The sequence below is a fragment of the Triturus cristatus genome, chromosome 1_2 (assembly GCF_964204655.1).
Source record: "Triturus cristatus chromosome 1_2, aTriCri1.1, whole genome shotgun sequence".
Lineage (NCBI taxonomy): Eukaryota > Metazoa > Chordata > Amphibia > Caudata > Salamandridae > Triturus > Triturus cristatus.
In genome coordinates, this window is record NC_140580.1 from 485,322,014 (window position 1) to 485,343,214 (window position 21,201).

The 21,201-nt window shown below is 42.7% G+C and overlaps 1 protein-coding gene across 1 annotated transcript in view; it reads left to right on the plus strand.

Moving 5' to 3' along the window:
* Positions 1-21,201, plus strand: part of TCERG1L (transcription elongation regulator 1 like) — a 1,143,777-nt gene that overhangs the window by 768,429 nt on the left and 354,147 nt on the right. Inside the window, exon 8 of the mRNA XM_085606206.1 lies at positions 7,589-7,743. Within this exon, the coding sequence (XP_085462332.1) occupies positions 7,589-7,743 (155 nt within the window). The remainder of the gene's footprint in view (positions 1-7,588; positions 7,744-21,201) is intronic.

Below are 21,201 nucleotides of genomic sequence, written 5' to 3' on the forward strand. Positions count from 1 at the left end.
TTAAAACATCATCCAATAAATATCAAACAATAATGAATACCCGTTTTTTCTTCATTAAAACACAACCTGTGTAGGAAGGTAAAGTACATTAACATATGTGATAAATCACATGATCACAAACCATTTTTTTAAACCACCAACTATGAAATATAATCATACTAAGTTTACCCTCTCAAGCATATTAAAGATAGAAGTGCTTTAGCATTCAAGACTTTTACACGACATGGACCTTGTTGTTCATATTTAATATAGCGGCATGTAAAAATGTCCCTACAAGTAATGTTGTTACCAGAAATGTCTAATTTGTGCAAAGTAGTCAGAAAAAGGAGCTATGTGCATATTCTGAATTTCATACTTCATAAAAAAAATATTCTTTTGATTGCCAATCTATGAATTTATAGAATTATAGAGATTATAAAAGTTTGCAAGCAAAGGAAGACATTATATTTCACTTTTGCCATCTGCAGAGGTCTTAAAGATAGTTATGAATATGATTTAAAATGCTCAGGGAACCACCATTAGAGTGCTGGGATTCAGCATAAAAAAGTAATTTATTGTAGAAATAAGAACATTAAATCAAAGAATACATTTTTAATTGGAAGACTGCTTTATATTTTCACGGGTGGATAGACATAAGGTATGCCACATTGTCTAAAGAGCATAGCCATAAACCCACAACAGAGGTGATGGTGCCATTCTTAAGAGACAGTATGTGTATAGCGCTTTTGATGTAAGATATTGCTAAATTCACAGAGGGAGCGATTCATAAACAGCCACATTGATCACAGTCACTTCCTAAAAGGTCATGTTCAGCAAATGTCAACGATAAAATTACGTTGGAAGAGGAATTGCATACACCAGTAAATATGTCTAAGCAAAAAATAATGCCTTGGGGCAAAAGAAGACAACCAAGTGTGGTTTCTTTGGACCCCACAAGAAGTTTCTGGGAAACTACAATTTCCATCCAGAAGTGCTGCTTATCTCGTTTCATACGATCATTTTTTGCTGAAAAATAAAATTGACAACTGGCTCTATTTTTAGGCTCTCTGTGTAACCTTCGTTTTGACAGAGAACGTATTAAAGGAGAGTCTGTAAGGACATGTAAAGGGGAAGTGATGGAAGGTGTGAGGAGTGATGTAGCGTTATGTTAGTGTTAAGATATCTTTTAAGGCTTGTTTTTGGCTTGTCAGTTCTGTGTGTTTCACACCAAGATTTTCGCTGGAAAAAGCAGCTAAAATCTCCATGTAAATGCGGGAAACACACACAAACATTTGCGCAGGATACCGATCCTGTCTATTGTTCTCAACATCTCATAATCCCAATATTTCCACACCCACTAATCACCAAAACCCCTAGTAATGGTCATTCGAGAGTAGGAAAACGACTGTCATTTTGAAGGGCCATTCATAATGAGGTGCTTAGACATTGATTTAAAAAAACGATTCTGATGTAGAGCCCATGTACTTCCTCTTGCAAATCATATAAGAATATTTTTCTTTTTATTTACCCAATTGTTGCTCCAGATATTTTTAGAAATTTTGAGGTAATTAAGACTTACTTCGTGCTGAGAGTGCAAGCAATGGTCTGTAGAAGACTTTAGCCACTATTAAATGGATACCATGCAGGATTGATAATTAACAGCCTCAAAGCCCCACAGCCTGTGTGCAAAAAAGCATTTGTCACCGTATCCCTTAATCCACACAAAACAGGGAGACAGTACACGCTTGTCTCTTCGATATCCATGTTCACACTCTCATTGATCTCAAAATGCAGGCGGTTAGAAACTGGGTTCCTAGTTGGCTTAGGTGTGAGCCTTAGTCAAACAGGAACCACATTGAAAGGCACAAACAAACCCTAAATTATCCTGTCCTGAACCTGCTGGTAGCTAGGCGCAAAACAGTCAGGCTTAACTTAAAGGCAACATGTAAGGCATTTGTGTAACACTTCAAACAGTAAAACAGGGAAAACACCACGCAAAAAGATCCCATACTAAGGGCCTCATGTAGGTAGCCAAATACCGGTCGGTAACGGCCGATTTTCGGTAATTATACCGTTACCGACCGGTATTTAGGCTTTTGGTATGTAGGGGGACAATTTCTGTATTCGGAATTTACCGAATCGGTAATAATTACCGAATCGGTAATTTTACCGATTCGGTAAATTCCGAATACAGAAATGAGATGTAGGGGGAGTGTGTGGGTGTTGTTATGAGTCGGTATTTACCACCAACTAATAGTTGGTGGTAAATAATGAATGGATGTGGAAATGCATTTCATAGCGCCTACAAGTGTGCAATGTGGCAGACGTACATGCCCTTAGGGCATGTATGTGTGCCACATGTGCACACATGGCCGATTCAGGGGTGCAACAGGGTGTCAATGTGACACCCTGCCACCCTTGCATGTGTTCCCCCATTACCGAATCGGTATTTACCGATTCGGTAATGAGGCATACCTTCCCATCAATGGGAAGGTATGCCTCATTACTGAATCGGTAAATACCGATTCGGTAATTACCGAATTTTAGCGAATCGGTAATAATTACCGACTCATTACCTACATAGCATTTACCACTTCATAAATACCGATTCGGTATGATTCGGTATTTATGAATTGGTAAATGCAAGCCCACCTACATGAGGCCCTAAGTTAGAAACATTGCTCCTAATTTCATAAATAAAACAAGACCAAAATGATAAAAATCCAATCAGTAGAACCGGAGTTCTGAATTTTTAAAGAATAAACTGCAATATAGTGTCTAAAAGCATAAGGTTCAACAATAGCTATCTGGACGCGATAGACCAGTTCAAAGTCAAAAGGTATGCCAACCATGATGGAGCGTGGGTTGGATACAGTCCCTGATTAGTCCAGCTGAAGGTTTAACTACTCATGTTTTGTGCCAAGAGTACTGTTCGTGTGGAAGAATGTTGCCAGGAGTGACGCTGGCGATGGTCAGTATGGCGCAAAGAGCAGGACAGGCATTATGGCGGGTGGGCTGGACCTTCGCATTGGCAGTCCACTCAGGTGATCTTGGTGGTCCATTCTGGGCAATCAATGCTAGCTGTGCAAAGGATCAGGCTGTCAGTGGCTCGTGCTGAATTTCAACGTGAGCGGCACCGTGCTTTGAGGAGCCCAAAAGCTTGAATTAAGAGCCCGCTGAGCCACACCAAGGGTCCAGAGACTTTGGGGCACCACTTGGGGTTCAGGAACTCTCAAAAAGCCTTGTCCAAGAGCTGTTGTGGAGTCTTTTATGTCCCTGCGGCTCAGCTCAGGAGGCCATCAGACTAGCTCTTTGAGTTACTTTGGGGTCCAGTGTTCAAGATGGGTTGCAGGTCAATTTCTCTCTCCCCGAACAGAAGGGCAGCAGATCAACACAGCAAGGTAGCAGCTCTTCCAGAGTAGCAGTCCAGCAGAGAGGCAGTCCTTTCAGCAGTACAGCAGACCTTCTTCCTAGCAGAGTACCTACAGGTCCAGAAGTGTATTAAAGTGGTGGTGTCTGAGGTCCATCTTTTATATCTTGATTCCCTCGTTTTGGAAGGTGAGAAACGATCCAGACAGTGGCTTTGAAGTCCAAGAAATGCCCTCCCTCCAATGCCCTGCCTTCATTCTGTCTGGAGTGACAATGCAGGGTCACTTAGCCCTTTGTGTGGGACAGGACATAGCCTATGTATGTCTAAGTGAGTCTTTTCCCAGCTCCTCCCTCTCATCCTGCCAGTGATAGCCCATCCAGTCACACTGAGCTCCAATTGTGTGTGGCTAACTAGGAGGCATACACAAAGCCCAACTGTCAACTATGCCCAGTCATGTGACCAGAGTCAGACTGCATGCACCAAATGGCTAAGACAAAAAAATGCCAATTTTCTAAAAGTGGAATTTTCAGAATTGTAATTTAAAATCCAACTTCATTATAAGCTAGGATTTTTTATTTGGATTCCATACAAACCGAACATTAACTGGTTATCTCTTGTCTTCCCATTTGGAAATTACAATTATAAAAATGTAATAAGGCAATTCCAATTTTATTCTATGGGAGAGAAAGGTCTAGCAATAATTGAAAAATAATTTTGAGAGTTTTTCACTGACAGGACATGTAAAACTTAACAGTACATATTATACTTTTTTAATACATCAAACCGTGCCCTCTGGGCTTTCCAGAGACTTCCGTAGGGGTGACTTATATGTATTAGGTGGAAGGTTTGGTCCTAGCAAAAGGCAGTAAAACTGCACAAACAGAATCTGCGTTGGCAGGCCTGAGACATGTTTACAGGGCTTCTAAAGTGTGTGGCGCAATCAGTGTTGCAGGCCCACTTGTACCATTTAATTTACAGGCCCTGGGCACATATAGTGCCACTTTACCAGGGACTGACAAATAAATTAAATATTCCAATTGGTTATAAGCCAGTGTTTCCATGTTTAAAGGAGATAGTGCAAGCACTTTAGTACTGGTTAACAGTGGTAAACTGCACAGAGCCCTAAGGCCAGCAGAAGCAAATTCAGCACAAAATAGGAGGAGAAGGCAAACAGTTTGAGAATTTCCCTGCAGGAAGGGTCAATTCCAACACAGGTAAACAACAGGAGTTCAAGCATTCTGAGCATTTTGTTTGCCACAACCGATCTGAGCAGTCAAGATAAGGAGGACATACATTTTTTTTTTAAAACCTTCATTCTTTGCCTGGATGCAAAGTCCTCAATTTCCAAACTAGTTCAATTTCAATTGTTGATTCCTTCATACACTGGCACCTCTTGTGAGATAATGCCATGAGCTCAACTCAAATACTTTAATGGAAAGTCAGAGGTATGTAAAGCATCTCTTTTTGTGCTTAACTGTATTTACAGTGCTAATAAGCAGAACCAAACATTATAGGCTTTCAGCTGCTTTCCCAGTTCTTCTCTTTCAGAGACTTACACACAGTAGAGCTTCCACTCCTGATTCAATGACGTGGAGTGGTTGTTCAATCAGCTGAAACACTATTCTAGTAGGGTTCTGTCTTACAGGAAAGGAAATGTCTGTAAGAGCAGGTTGTGAGACACCAGCCCCAAAGGATGCAGGAGATTTCAGGTCATTTCTAGGGATAGTGAGCTACTGCGCTTTATACATCAAAAACTACACGACAATCAGCACTGCTCTGAGAGACAAGAAAAAATCACAAATTGGACTGGACACTGAAATGCGAAGGAACATTCCAAGAAATTAAAAGTAGAGTCAGGAGTGCCACCAATATCGCTTACTTCAACCCAACCAGGTAGGCAGAACTGACTGTGGAAGTAAGCCCTGTGGGCTAAGTAGCTATTTTGGTACAACATCAGCATGATGAGGACAGACTCATTGTCTCATATGCCATTGCAGTCTGTCAGACTTCAAACTCTCATACTCCCGAGCAGAAAAGGAGGGCCTGCTGGTAGTCTGGGCATGCAAGCATTGTCACATTTTCACCTTTGGGAAGCATTTTGACAAAATAACAGATCACAAGCACTGGTGACGATTTTCGGGAAACTCTGAACAAAAATTCCCCAGACAATAGAGTGATGGGGAATCCATCCACAAGAATATTTATAATCAATCCATCATAAACTGGTGAAAGATAACAACACCAGATTACATGTTTCACCACTGACTCCACAGGAAGAAAAGCAAGCCCTCCCTTGCAGAAGAATATATAAACTTTGTAATGAACCCACTATACCACTATCACTATCATTAAACATGATTGAAGAAACCACGGACACTGAACCCACCTTGAGAGAAGTGAAAAAACAAATTTAACAAGAACAATGGGTCACCTGCAAGGAAATTCAGTTGAAGAAGAAACCATCAATAAAGACCTAGCTGCATCCCTACAAGAGCACAAAGAACTAACTCTGACTCCTTGCAGAATGAAACACCAGATAGAAGTGCCTCGACCGCTCCGGACAAGGGTCGTTGACCTCGCTCCTGAAGGACAGAGTGGAATAGTGGCAACAAAGAGAGCACTGTGAGAGTGCCTATAGTACCCAGGAATCAATCAGTTATTAGAGGATACACTAAAAAATGTCACCTATGTCAAGTGGCAAGCGAGACATCAAAACCATGCCACTCTAAATGTCCCCCGCCCCGGAAGATGTTTGGAACACCCTTGCAATAAACATTTTTCTCGACCATTAGCATTGAGCAAGTAAATCCTAGTAGTGGTGGACAAACACACCAAATTTCCCATTGCAAAACAGGTCTCATCCACCTATGCAAAGACCAATTTAAAAACTGGATGAGATGTTTGCAGAACGTGGCATTCCCAAAAAAGTCAGGCAGTAGACCTCTATTGAATGGACAAGACTTCACTGATTTTGCCACATGTAGCAAATTCCCACACAGAAAGATAACACCTCTCTGGCCACAAGCCAACATCATTGTGGAGCAATTCATGAGGACCATAAAGAAAACCTCACACCAAGCAGAACAGGATCACAAACCACTACAGAAAATACTCTGCTAAGAGCATACAGGTAACACAGCACCATGGGACAATGTCTGCAACACTCATGTATGCTCGAGAATTTCAGACCAGAATACCCAGCTGGAATCACCATCTGAACCAAGAGTGCACGCAGAAGTCCCATCCCTGAAATACTACCCGTGAACACGAGCAAAGGAGAAGATGAAAGAATATGTGGACGCACAAAGAGATGCAAAGGAATCCAACATTCAAATAGGTGAAGTATTGGTAAAACAGCAACAATCCAAAAAGACGGACACAAGGTATGAACCCTGCCCCATGTAGGTATTCCAAAAGAATGGGACAATGGTCAACGCTAGTAATAGCAATCTGCGAATAACCCGGAACATATCTCACCTTAGAATCAACCCAACATCGATCCGACATGGGGGTACTCAATGGGAGAGTGAAGACGAAATCACTTAGAATGCACTGCAGGCACCGCTGGCTGTCGAGACAACCCCCACAAGAATAAGTCGAAGAGGGCGATTAAGAGGCCCAAAAGACTACTTGAGGAATTGTACTTTTGATTTCTCTGGTGAGTGAGGAGATGTATGTCCCCATGGAAACGACATTTCTGTAAGAGCAAGTCAGCAATTCAGCTGTCCAACAGAAAACTGCTCAGCTAGTACCTTCCAGCAAGAAGCAGAGGAAGTAAGGGCACTCTCGTAAGTGTATGTTTGAAGGTGGACTCGTGGAGGATAGCTCCACGAGTAGGCCCTCTGTAATTAGTTAGCACATCAGTCAGTAGTAATAAAGATAATGAAACCTACACTCCTGAATCCGACTCTTCTATGACGAGTTCCTGCTGACATGAGCTCTTCCTGGCAAGCAGAACACAGGTTCTTTGGCACAATTACAGTTTTTCCCCTCTTCTCATGTGCACACTGTGAACATGAAGTTTAAAGTCTGTCTTTTAATGAAAGTATATAGATAAACAGGGCTCATTATTAACTTCTTTGTGTCAATCAGTTCAATATGCTTGCACAATTCACAATATTTGAATGTTTGCCTTACTTGAATATACCAGTGATGTAGCGGTTTTTGGCACTTGATTACACATTTTATTTCCTGATATTTGCGTCTGTTTTATTATAACACATGCTTTCTTTGAAATAGGTGCATAGTTTGGACTGGGGATGATCGAGTCTTCTTCTTCAACCCTCAAATGCAGCTGTCTGTGTGGGAGAAACCCGTGGATTTGAAGAACCGTGGCGATATCATCAAAATGATTGAAGATCCGCCCCATAAGCGCAAGCTGGAAGCTTCAGCATGTAACTAAACACTGTGATTATTTCAGTCTTTTTCCAACATTATTCTCCCTGCATCCTTCCCACTTTGTAGTAACATTGTGATTTCCATTTTAATTAAGATGTTCACTCATGTTCTGCGGTGTGCTACATTGGAGGATTTGGAAGTGCACAAACACCGGACAGAATGATCAAACTTTTTCAATATAAAAAATCATTGGGGCCCCCCCGAATTTTTCACAATTCCTCTGTTAAATTTGTAATGTTTAAATATGCCTAGACTTACTTAAACAATGCAGTTATGTTAAAACTGTTAAAGATGCAATCAAATACATGACTGCCAAACATACTATTCTGGTTAGCTAGGCAATACTAATGTGTAACTTATCCACCGTGCGATAACCGAAATGGGGGCTGGGAGATGTGAAGAATATTTGGAGTCCCTTCCCTTTTGACACACACTGCCAGCCAGGTATAAATGACAAAAGATGTTAGTAATGTCCCTTTGCAGAGTAGCTTACTGCTGATCGTTTTCAGCTTGAAACAAAGCACTGCTATCAGCAAGATGCTTCTTTTAACCAGACCCTGACACCACCTCCCCTCGCCCCCCCCCCATCAGTTAAGACCCCCAATGGAGCCCCGCCCCACAGTTTGAAGACCCCTGGTCTAATGATATGTTTCAAGTCAGATTTCGTTTTTCAACTCACAATGTTGGGGCAAATTTGTTGGTAAAGTGAGATAAAGGAAGAAGACATAAGACATCTCACCCCTCGTGAATATATGTATTAGTGGTTTGCGACCACTTATGTGGCAAACGTCAGAGCTAGAATAGGGGCGCTGGAAAGGTTGGGGGCAGTATTAGTTTGAGGAAGCAAAAGACACACATGATGGATGGAATGCAGAACAAATCAAAACGTTCACCCCCAGTCATGAGATCTGGGTTAAATCCATCATTCTTTTGCTCACCAGGCAATATTGGTTTGCACAGTGGATGCTTTCAGTGAGCGAGCTTCACCTATGTGATAGCCAGCTGCCAGAAATGGGATGCACAAGGAGTAGGCAACACCCTCCCTGATGCCCCGTTACACAGGGGCCCTTTTACATCGCATGCCCAAGCCAAAGGGGTCTCCCGTGCAGAGCTTCACTCCAAGACATTCACAATGGTTTGCGGGTAAAATTCCTGCATTATTTGTATTCATATGGGATGATAGTGAAAATCCTTGATAATGTCATTTTCACACTGTGATCAATTAGTATATCAAACGCAAACTATAAGAGCACATCACAGCACGTTGGGAAAAAAAGGATCTCTGTTTCTTGAAACATCTAGTCTTTGGTTTCTATGAAAACAAATTAACAATATAACCATTTGTAGGATCTTCCCCCGCAATATGTTGTTGCTACTACATTTACACTGTGCAATCATTATGACAACTTTACTTTTTCTGTATGTGTTCTGTATTTGTCAAAGAACTAGTGAAATACCTTGTGCATTAGATTCCAATTTACAAATGTACGGTACACAGATGTGCTTTTAAACAAAGATCGATGGCCAGATTTTTGATTAAGTTTGGACTCTGGAGACAAATCCTATTCCATTTTGTTATTTTGATGACACTGCCAATTTTGTAGCTGCAGATGGGTGTTTATCACTCAAATGCAGTACACAATTAATTATTAAATGCTTAGAACATTGGCATAAATGTAGTTTTCCGGTAAAACGAGCAGTACAAATTGACAGAACTCTACTAACATAAATTATCCATGTTAAAGATTGATTTAAAATATTTATTTTTACTTTCATAGACATTTATTGAACTTTACTCTTACTCTCATAAGAAATGATGTTTTTAATGCCAGACACGTACATACATGCTTCAACATTTTCTGAAAATAGATTTTTTTCACATTAGAACCATAGGAAAATTATATTCAAGGGTTCCACATACACAAAGTCTGACTGCATCTCTTGTTTAGATTGTGTTACAGGTTGATCACATACGATCCACTACTATTTGCCAAAGTGGTCAGTCTGGTCTGCCAAACGCAACCTATGGCTGCTGTTTGCATGTGATAGTCTGGCCCACTAACTAGTACCACAGCCATAAACCGCAATGTCAGTCAAATTGACTTTATTCAGTTTGACAACACAAATCATAAAAGTACAGATTTAATTAGAAACGACATTCCATATCACTTTAAGAATCATAAATTAGCATGATACACACCAGCTTAGAAACATGTAATATAATATCATCCAACAATATTCTCTAAAAACGGCATATATAATAATGCTGGCTTAGCTTGTTTAAAATTCAAGGATAAAAGAAGGGGATGAATATACTTGTATGGTAAACTTGCCTAACTTGGATAGATAAGAGTAATATGTAAAGTGTCTAGTGCAGCACCCATTTCACATGAACAGGTTGGGAAATCAGATGGTCTATGCCACCCCTCAAGGAGTTGAGGAAACCGGTTTAACCAAAACAATGTTAAAAATCTTAGTTGCGAAACTGTCATGTCTATCGTAAGATACATATCTAGTTTACTCGGGGGCGGGGGGAACACTATCCTATGATAGATACAGCAATACCACGTTTCCCGAGCACATACTTAATCAGCTTTAGTAAATCAATTATTATGATACAAATTCATTTTGTTTTTTTTAATCTTTTATTTTCTTTCTTTGATTTAGTCAGCCAGCCAACACGTGTTTCGTCGTCTAGGGTGTTCCCCACGACTTCCTAAGGGCTGGAAAATAACATAAGTAATATTTGTAGTGTGCTACCCACCACATATATCCATTTCATGTGTTTACCTTTGCGGAAACACAAACATTCCTTTACAATATATTCATCCAGTGTCAGGTGAAGATCACTATGTATAACTCACAAAAAGAGAGAAGGACTAATAAAAACAGGGCCAGAGATATTAACCCAATTTGAATTACAAAGTTCCTGTTCCCTCTACTACATAGGAATAGTTAATAAGTCAGAACCAGTGGAGGAAATACAATCAAAAGATTTATTAATACTGCCCTTACCCACCATGCAGTGGCATGCTTCATCATAGGGCTGGTGCAAACGTCCAGGCGTAGACCAACGCACTAAACGGAGCGCTGTTTTTTTAGTGGTGAGGGAGAAAAGAAAAGAGAAGGAAATTGGTGACAAGGAAGAGTATTCCCTAAAGAAGGGATCTTTATTGCAGAAAAGTAAAAGAATAAAAATGTCAAAGGAGATACCTTTGTAATTCCTTTATTCTTGGTTCCCCTTGACAGGGCTAAAAATAATGTGATCTGGGGATATGCAGGAGGGGTAACTGCCCCTAAATCCCCACTGCAAGTACCAATATGTTTTGGCCCTCCACTCTAGCCCCTATGGGTCATCGAGGCCTTCTTCAGGGTGCGATCCCTTTGATTAAAAGGTCTTGACCCACATTTTGGTCTTTGCAAAGAAAAATAATTTGTTTGTATTTTAAAAAAAAATATGTATATAAATGACTTGCCTTCTACTTTTCCAGTAGGGTATTTATTTTATGTAAGGGTGACAAAACATACAAAGTCCTGTTCGCTCCCCTTCAAAAAACCATCATCATACTGTTTCCATTTCCCATCTCCAATACACCTCTATGTTGTGCTCTGTTTCTCATCCATAAAAATTGAAAGCATAATCATGCTATTACAAGTACTCAGACACCTGTGAAATTTTGTGGACACAAAAAATCCGGGCCCCTTTTGAAGAGGACTCTTTTCTCTCTTAAACCCATTTTGCCTAATAAAAAGGGGAAGAGAAATCGTAGAGTGCATTACTTAGTACATCTTACCTGAGTTTACGAGTAATTCTCCGAACCCGGACCATCGTGGGAATGCTGTCTTGTTGTCACACTTTACGTGAAGAAACACAAGGCAAACTCATATTTTCAACTAGTTATACTTTGTTGCTAGATTCCAAATATGCAAAGTGATGGCAGTCATATTTTAAACCCTATTTATTAAAGCTCTTTTCTTTCTATATACAAGGGTCATTTCTCATTTTTTTGGCCCTCGAGGGGTCGGTTTTTGATGGAATACCAGCCTATTTTTGTCGTATGTATACTCTAGATAATAAATTGATATCTACCCCTCCGTTCCCCTTCCTTCCAGATATATGTATATATTTTCTTATTACGTCCGAATTAATTTGGTGGTTCAGACCTCACTTTCTCTTTTGTAAGTCATTCATTATCCCATACAGTTGGTACCAAGGGATAGAATCGTTTAGACCTTGACTGCTACTATTCAGTCTATTCACCCTTCTCTGCTCTCTTACAAAGAGAACATTTGTAGTGTCAGTGATAGTCGGTGGGATGTTTGGTCTGTCAATCACTGTCTAGGCAAGATTTTATTCTGTGTGCCCCATATCTTTATAGTGGGTTGTGAGTTTTATGTTGGTTCTACCACACCGTATGTTGCTCATATGTTCCAATATTCGGACCTTCACACGGCAGGTAGTCATGCCCACATATTGTAGCTCATGACTTGCCTTGCCCCTCCCTCCCTCCCTCCCAATGCAGGATCTCACCTCCCTCCCCTCCCCAGGTCTCCCCCGCTCCCACAGTCTCAGTACGTACCTCGACCCCCCCTGGCCTCTTGCCCTCTCTACCCTCCCCCACTTCCACAGCCTCAGGACTACTCTCATCCCCCCTCCTGACCTCTCGCCCTCTCCTTACACCAAACCTCCTCCCCCAGCCTACTCAGACCATACCTCCTCCCCTCCTTCTGCCCCAACCACATCCCACCTCACTCTTTTAACCCAGACACTTTGCAACATTGACAGCAATATCTCTACCTTGGATCAGAACTTACCCGACTTAGAAAGGATTTAAAAAATTTCAAATCCCTCAACACTAGAACCCGCCCCTCTTGGTCCTCCTCTGCATGCTCTGGCCTTCTTAAACACCATATCCCAAACGTTGGATATCCACCCCTCTTCACAACAGAGCACACAAATTTCTTTGCACCTTGTGTGACTACTCCACTTCCGACCTATCCGACATCTGCAACTCCTATCTAAATAAGTCCCCCTTAAAGAGTCTTCCCTCCCTCACTCCAACATCCCTGTTATCATGGGGATCAGCAGAATCCACTCCTCTCCCGGCTCCCCAAGACCCCCCCCTTTAACTTACTGCCATTCACTCATGCCCTGCCCCCAATACTAACCCTAAACCCCTGACCTGCATGCTCGTGAACTGCCGCTCGGCTGTTCGACATGCGACCAAAATATCCAAAACCATCCTTAACGAAGATATCGACATCGCCTTCCTCACGGAAACCTGGCTCAAAGATCACTCAACCCCCATCCTCAACCTACTCTCCCCCCCTGGTTACTCCATTGTCAGAAAAGACAGATCTGAGAAAATAGGGGGTTGTTTAGCAATTATTATTTTTTTTTAAACTCCAGCTCTCCCTAGCCAAGAACACAGACTACACAACCTTTGAATAACTTGGAGCCGAACTTAAGATGAAGGGCTCCCCCCCCCAATACGACTACACAATATCTATCACCCTCCTGGTGAGTCCCTGCCCTTCGCTGAAGAACTATCTGACATTATTCTGCAATCATTACTTTCTAACTCTAAAAATCTCTTCCTAAGAGATTTTAACCTTCACTGGAACGAACCCGAAGATTCCACAATCAACCTTCTCACTAATCTTCTTGAGATTAGTGACCTCAAACAACTTTGCCACTCCCCAACCCACTCCTAAGGAGCTATTCTCGAGGCCATCATTGCTAACACGGATTTGGCATCCCTATCCAACATCATCCCTTTTGACTGTTCTGACCACCACCTCATATTGTTCACGATTTCCCTATCAACCCCAGCTAAAAACAACAAAACCATGATTGTGACCAGAAATCTTAAACAAATCCCTCCTGGTGCACTTGAGTCCAAACTCCAATCCCAACTTCGTCTCACCCCACCCTCTCTCAATGCAAATTAACTCACTGAGCACTTTAATAAAACTGTCTCCGAGGTTTTAGATCAACTTGCCCCACCCAAACTTAAAACTTTAAAAAATATCCCCTCCACAAATTATGGTTTACCTCAGACCTCAACAATGAAAGACGTTCACTTAGACTCGCTGAAAGATCATGGAGACAACACCCTTTCCCTATTCATCTCGCCGTCCTTAGAACCGCAAGATCTACCTACAATAAACAAATATTCTCTGAAAGGCATCTTTATTTCGCTCGCAACTCGACCGTTCCAAGAACAGACCCAGAGAACTGCTCAACATTGTTAGAAACCAAACTTCCCCGGCCCCCCTCAACTTGTTGGCTTCCACTAAAAAATGTGAAGGAATTGCTAAATTTTTCTCTGAAAAAATTGCCGAAATTGATCAATCCTTCATTGTAACTTAGCCCCCTCCCACCTCCCACCTCCCAGTGGCCTCTTGACGCTACTTCAATACCACACTCCCCCTGACTCTACCCCCCACTCCTTCCCTACACCTCCCTTCATCTACCCTGCCTGAACCCTACCTCACTAACCCACTGCTTAAAAATAATGCTGCTTGGTAGAATTTCCACTCCGTTTCCGCACTGGAAGTCCACCATTCTCCGCCTTGATGTTCAAATCCAGAAATGCCAGAGAATCAGTTGTCATTGTTCCTGTAAAGAACAGAAAAGGGGTTTTCTCATTTAACCATGCCAAAAATTCCTCTGCTGTAGACTTGTTTCCTCTCCAAATTATCAGCACATCATCTATATATTTTCTCCACACCCTTATATGATCAGAGAAAGGGTTGTTTTGTGAGAAGATATTTTCTCCTTCAAAATGCGAGACATAAAGACAAGCCAAGCTTAGTGCACAAGAACTCCCCATGGATGTTCCATGGACTTGTGCATAGAATATATCCTCATATTGAAAAAAAAATTGTGAGGGCTAGTTCCATCAGGCACAAAATAAAGGCTGTAGGTGTTTTCTAGTCCCACTCCTCTGTGAACAGTATATTCTCAATCACCCTCAGGGTCTCTCTCTGAGGAATATTGGTATACAATGACTCGATATCGAGTCCAATCAGCAATTCATTGCTAGAATCAAACTCCACCTCCTTAAAGAGGTTGAGTACCTCACTTGTATGCCTCAGATACGCCGGCATCTTTTGCACTATGAGGCGGAGATAGAAATCACTAAATTTGGACAGGGATTCGAGTACTGAATTAATCCCTGAAACTATAGGGTGACCTGGAGGGGGACGAGTTGGTTTATATACTTTTAGTGGGGTATAAAAATAGGGCACTGTAGGATGTTGATTACATAGAAAAATAGCCTCCTTCTGGCTAATCCAGCCATGCAAAACAGCCTCTTGAGCCGGTGGAGTCGACGGACTCTGGTTACGCACCTGCGCGCTACGAGAGGTACTAGACCTGATAACGATTTTAGCAGCTTACACAGCAACCCCACACTCATTTTCCTACTCCCTGCTGACGAGAGGCAACTACCTCGAAACACGTGTCCAGGGATGGCACACGCCACGCATACTTGCATTCACACTCGAGCATAGGTGTATCCGCCGAAGCTGACCTTCAGGGACCATTTTCATTGGGGGAACACGACTGGTAGGTGTAGCAGTGTGCGACCAATTGGGTTTAACTTTATATTCAGGCTCCCTTGAGCCGGTGGAGTCGACGGACTCTGGTTACGCACCTGCGCGCTACGAGAGGTACTAGACCTGATAACGATTTTAGCAGCTTACACAGCAACCCCACACTCATTTTCCTACTCCCTGCTGACGAGAGGCAACTACCTCGAAACACGTGTCCAGGGATGGCACACGCCACGCATACTTGCATTCACACTCGAGCATAGGTGTATCCGCCGAAGCTGACCTTCAGGGACCATTTTCATTGGGGGAACACGACTGGTAGGTGTAGCAGTGTGCGACCAATTGGGTTTAACTTTATATTCAGGCTCCCTTGAGCCGGTGGAGTCGACGGACTCTGGTTACGCACCTGCGCGCTACGAGAGGTACTAGACCTGATAACGATTTTAGCAGCTTACACAGCAACCCCACACTCATTTTCCTACTCCCTGCTGACGAGAGGCAACTACCTCGAAACACGTGTCCAGGGATGGCACACGCCACGCATACTTGCATTCACACTCGAGCATAGGTGTATCCGCCGAAGCTGACCTTCAGGGACCATTTTCATTGGGGGAACACGACTGGTAGGTGTAGCAGTGTGCGACCAATTGGGTTTAACTTTATATTCAGGCTCCCTTGAGCCGGTGGAGTCGACGGACTCTGGTTACGCACCTGCGCGCTACGAGAGGTACTAGACCTGATAACGATTTTAGCAGCTTACACAGCAACCCCACACTCATTTTCCTACTCCCTGCTGACGAGAGGCAACTACCTCGAAACACGTGTCCAGGGATGGCACACGCCACGCATACTTGCATTCACACTCGAGCATAGGTGTATCCGCCGAAGCTGACCTTCAGGGACCATTTTCATTGGGGGAACACGACTGGTAGGTGTAGCAGTGTGCGACCAATTGGGTTTAACCTCCCTTCATCTACCCTGCCTGAACCCTACCTCACTAACCCACTGCTTAAAAATAATGCTGCTTGGTAGAATTTCCACTCCGTTTCCGCACTGGAAGTCCACCATTCTCCGCCTTGATGTTCAAATCCAGAAATGCCAGAGAATCAGTTGTCATTGTTCCTGTAAAGAACAGAAAAGGGGTTTTCTCATTTAACCATGCCAAAAATTCCTCTGCTGTAGACTTGTTTCCTCTCCAAATTATCAGCACATCATCTATATATTTTCTCCACACCCTTATATGATCAGAGAAAGGGTTGTTTTGTGAGAAGATATTTTCTCCTTCAAAATGCGAGACATAAAGACAAGCCAAGCTTAGTGCACAAGAACTCCCCATGGATGTTCCATGGACTTGTGCATAGAATATATCCTCATATTGAAAAAAAAATTGTGAGGGCTAGTTCCATCAGGCACAAAATAAAGGCTGTAGGTGTTTTCTAGTCCCACTCCTCTGTGAACAGTATATTCTCAATCACCCTCAGGGTCTCTCTCTGAGGAATATTGGTATACAATGACTCGATATCGAGTCCAATCAGCAATTCATTGCTAGAATCAAACTCCACCTCCTTAAAGAGGTTGAGTACCTCACTTGTATGCCTCAGATACGCCGGCATCTTTTGCACTATGAGGCGGAGATAGAAATCACTAAATTTGGACAGGGATTCGAGTACTGAATTCATCCCTGAAACTATAGGGTGACCTGGAGGGGGACGAGTTGGTTTATATACTTTTAGTGGGGTATAAAAATAGGGCACCGTAGGATGTTGATTACATAGAAAAATAGCCTCCTTCTGGCTAATCCAGCCATGCAAAACAGCCTCTTCTGCATGGGTACTAATTTCCCCCTATAGTTTCAGGGATGAATTCAGTACTCTAACCTCAGAGAAGGCTCATTACCTGCTCTCGTTTTTGTGATTTTTGAAGATCACTATTTAACATCAATTATGGTCTCGGTAAAACATAGTATTACAATGCACCCAATGGTTATATATTGCCATGCATAAAACATATAGTCACCAACTGACAAAATCATGTATCATAAATTATCAGGAGGGATGTGGTGTAGTGAACTTAGATCTCTTCTAGTCTTAACTGGTGACTAGACCCACCTACCCGTGGAATATGTCTCAGCTATATGTTAAAATCATTCATGTAAGCATACCTGTGTTTCTAGAGCTATCCATGTTTGTTTCTAAATGACAAATATGTCACTCCACATCAGCATTATTGCTATAACCGGTGTACATCCAAATAGTTATGTCCATATCCCATAATATCAAACAGAAACTATCCTACCTCCAAGCCGGTTCTACTTCTGTCCCAGCAAACAATTGAAAGTATATTTCATTTAATGAACCTTAGATTTCGTATGTTCCTGGTAACAAAATCGAAATGTACTTTTTAGAATCTCTATCATTGACTTCTGTGGCTCATATGATTGAGAAAATATAATGCAGTTGGTCTCACTTCATAATCTTACATCCATATGTTAATGACCTTCTTTCTGAATTTCTTCCCCGAAGTATTTTATATGTCACTTTTATCATGCATCCAATTTACCGTGTCCTGAGTAACTGCCACCGATAATACAATTAAATATCTCCATGTTAGAAACCTCAATGTCATAAAACTCTCCCCCTATCCAGCCCCCAATACTCTACTTCTCGGAGATCTAATTTGTTATCCCATACTTCTCACCTTGCACGAGGATGCCACTATTCGTCCTGTAGCCTCCGTGTGTATCGCCGAGCATGGCTTTCGAATACCAGAAATGAGGTTCCAGATACTGTTTATAATCAGCCACTCCCTTTTGAGGCCGTTGGAATCGTGCTTCAATATGTATCCAAGACGGGCACCAACTTGGAAGAGTATTAGTCGCCCTACAGACTTAGAAATGCCCATTGTCACATACGCCATGTTTTATGCCTTGTGCCACAATTCCTCCAATACACACTAATGTGTTTAATTTTAGTAGGTATTTTTTTAATTAATGATGAACTTATTAAACTTCCCCCTCCAGTCGATGCCATCCACCATAGGCTTCTGTGCTATCATTCTCTACAACACGTTGTGCTATCATTCTCTACAAATCTGATGAGGATGTGCCTACATTCTAACTTTAAAGTGTATTCCTTGGTAGTCTCAACATGTGCCAAGTAATGTGTGTACATGTTTTCTTTGTTGCACATGAATTAATGGAACCCAAACCAAACTGCTATCATCTTTACAAAAAGGGGAATACATCTAAATGATGTTGTGAATATATATCTATCTATCTATATGTATATATATATTATATATATATATTTTTTTTTACCTACTGGCAGTCACCAGTAGGTAAAGTTAGGACCTTGTTTCTATTCAAAAAGTGTTTTTTCTTTTGCCAATATCTATGGCACTGTTTGACAAATCTTCTTTCAAAACTAATGGTTCACTCACGTCAGCTGCTGTCCTGAAAGTTTCGGGGTGATTTGTAAAGCGAGGGCCGAGAAAAAGGGGGTCCCAAAACAAGTTTTCCCCATGTTAATTTCCATAGGAAACTTTAGACACGGCTACAGCCCGAATTGTTGAATGAAATTACACCAAATTTGGCAAAAAGGTAGCTTTTGGTCCAGCAAGCACTCTTTTCTTTAAATGGTGTAAATCCGTTCAGTAGATGCTGGGAGATTCCATAAAGAAAAATGTTGATATCTGAGCACCGAGGAGGGTTTGCGAACCCTCCCGAGCACAAGCTCAATTCTGATTGGCTGCCAACACTCCAAACCAGAATGTGTTGGCATCCATCTAGTGACACGGTAAAACCGAGTCACAAGAAAACAGTAAAATAAAGGTTAAAAAACAAGAAAAGGGGGCAGGGTAGAAACACCCTGAACCCCTAGGCCTACTCAGGGGGTCCCACAAGAACCCACAGGGCCCAAAAAAAGCATTTTTTAAAATAATTCTGGCTGAATTCGCGCTGGGTGCGTGAATCTGGCTGAAATTATTTTAAAAAACCAAGCGCGGGCTCCCGTGCTTTCTTGAGCTTAACCCCCGGGTGGGCCAGGTCCTGGGGGCAAGCCAAATTATGCAGCGGTCCCTTGGGTGCATGCAGCCCCCCCACAGCCCCAGGGACCACCACCTTCCAGGGGCATATTGAAATAAGTTTGGGGGAGCCTCGCGGGCCCCCCAATCCCAGGGACTGCCACCTCCCCAGGGCTTTCTTGAAATTAGGGTGGGGGGCCTCATGGGCCACCCCAAGCCCCGGGGACTGCCACCTCCCCGGGGCTTTGAAAATAATTAGTGTGGTGGGCTCGATGAAGTCCGTTTGTGTCCTGAGGACATCAGGACACCATTGGACTTCATCCCCCGAGCAGCAGTGCCCCAGGCGGCGCGTTTGCAGAGTGGTATAAAAAGGGGGCGTGGCCTCAGACCACTCTCAGCAATCCAGCTGTGTGGGGCTTACTGGAGGTACCTGGTGGGCTAGTTGGCCCCCAGGGACCCCCAGGAGGCAAGGGGACTTCATCCCCAACAAAGAGCATGCCAGGAGGCACATTTGCAGAGTGGTGGAGAAAGAGGGCATGGCTTCTGTCCACCTCTCAGCAATCCCACTGTGTGGGGCTTACTGATGGTAAGAGGTAGTCTAGTTGGCCCCTAAGGACCCCCAGCAGTGAAGGGGACTTCAATCCCCAGCCAAGAGTGCGCCAGGGAGCACGTTTGCAGAGTGGTGGGCAAAGGGGGTGTGGCCTGTTATGAGAACTTAGCAATCCTGCTGTGGGGTACTCACTGGAGGTAATAGGAGGGGTAGGTGCCCCCAAGGATATCCTTGGGGGGCAACTACCCCTCGTGTTACCTCCAGTAAGTCCCACACAGTAGGATTGCTAAGATGTCATCAGAGGCCATGCCCCGTTCTTCGCCACTCTGCAAATGCACCTCATGGCAGACAATGGGATGGGGGATAAAGTCCACTTTACTCCTGAGGGACTTTGGGGGCCAAGAAGCCCTCCTGGTGCCTCCTGTCAGTCCTATGCAGCGGAATTCCTGAGCGCTGGTCGGAGGCCCAGCACCCTTTCTCTACCACTCTGCAAACGTGACTACTAATTAAAGAAGCATCTTTCTGCACCTTTGACTTAGAGGTAGTTTTAATCCCCCTGCCCTATTATGTACTAGGGCCTTACAGAGAAGGTCATGCCAATCACAGGGGGACCCCAACGCATAGTGTTCTCTAGTGTATGTAGGTGTTTTTACTGTGTTCTAAGTGTCTTTTAGCATAGCACTGGCTCTAGGCCTGGTTAGTCAGAGTCAGTTACCACCAGTACCAATCAGCAAAAAGTTGAGGGTACAGGATGATTTTGCAACAAGGCTTCTTTCTGCCTTTCTGTTTGTTGTTTCTGCACGTTATCCTTCTTCCTGCACTTTTCTTCGTCTTTGAGGACTTCTGTTGCTTCTTTCTGCATTTCTTTTTTTTCTTTCTGTGCGTTTTTTCTTCTTCCTTCACATGTCCTATCTCTGTAGCCATTTAAAAAACCTTTGAAATTCACTGAAAAAACCATGGGTTTCAGGGGCGTTATAGTTAGCTGGACTTTAGATGCACTGCTGATGACGTCACATATTACATCACTCATGACATGGTCAGTGACATCACTCATGACATCACATGATGACATCTCAAATGACATCACTGATGAAATCACTGATGATATCATCCTTGTGATAGAGTGGCAGACCTCCTCTCCCCCTAATATAACCTTTGATACACACATTCAATAATAGAAACTAAAATTTTCAAAACAATGGACATACCAATACCAGTTACAACAACCTAGTCAGTAATTCTAGGATCCACATCCACATCCACTCATTCACCAACAGACCTATACAGTCACTCAACATGTACTCACTCATCATATGTACTCATA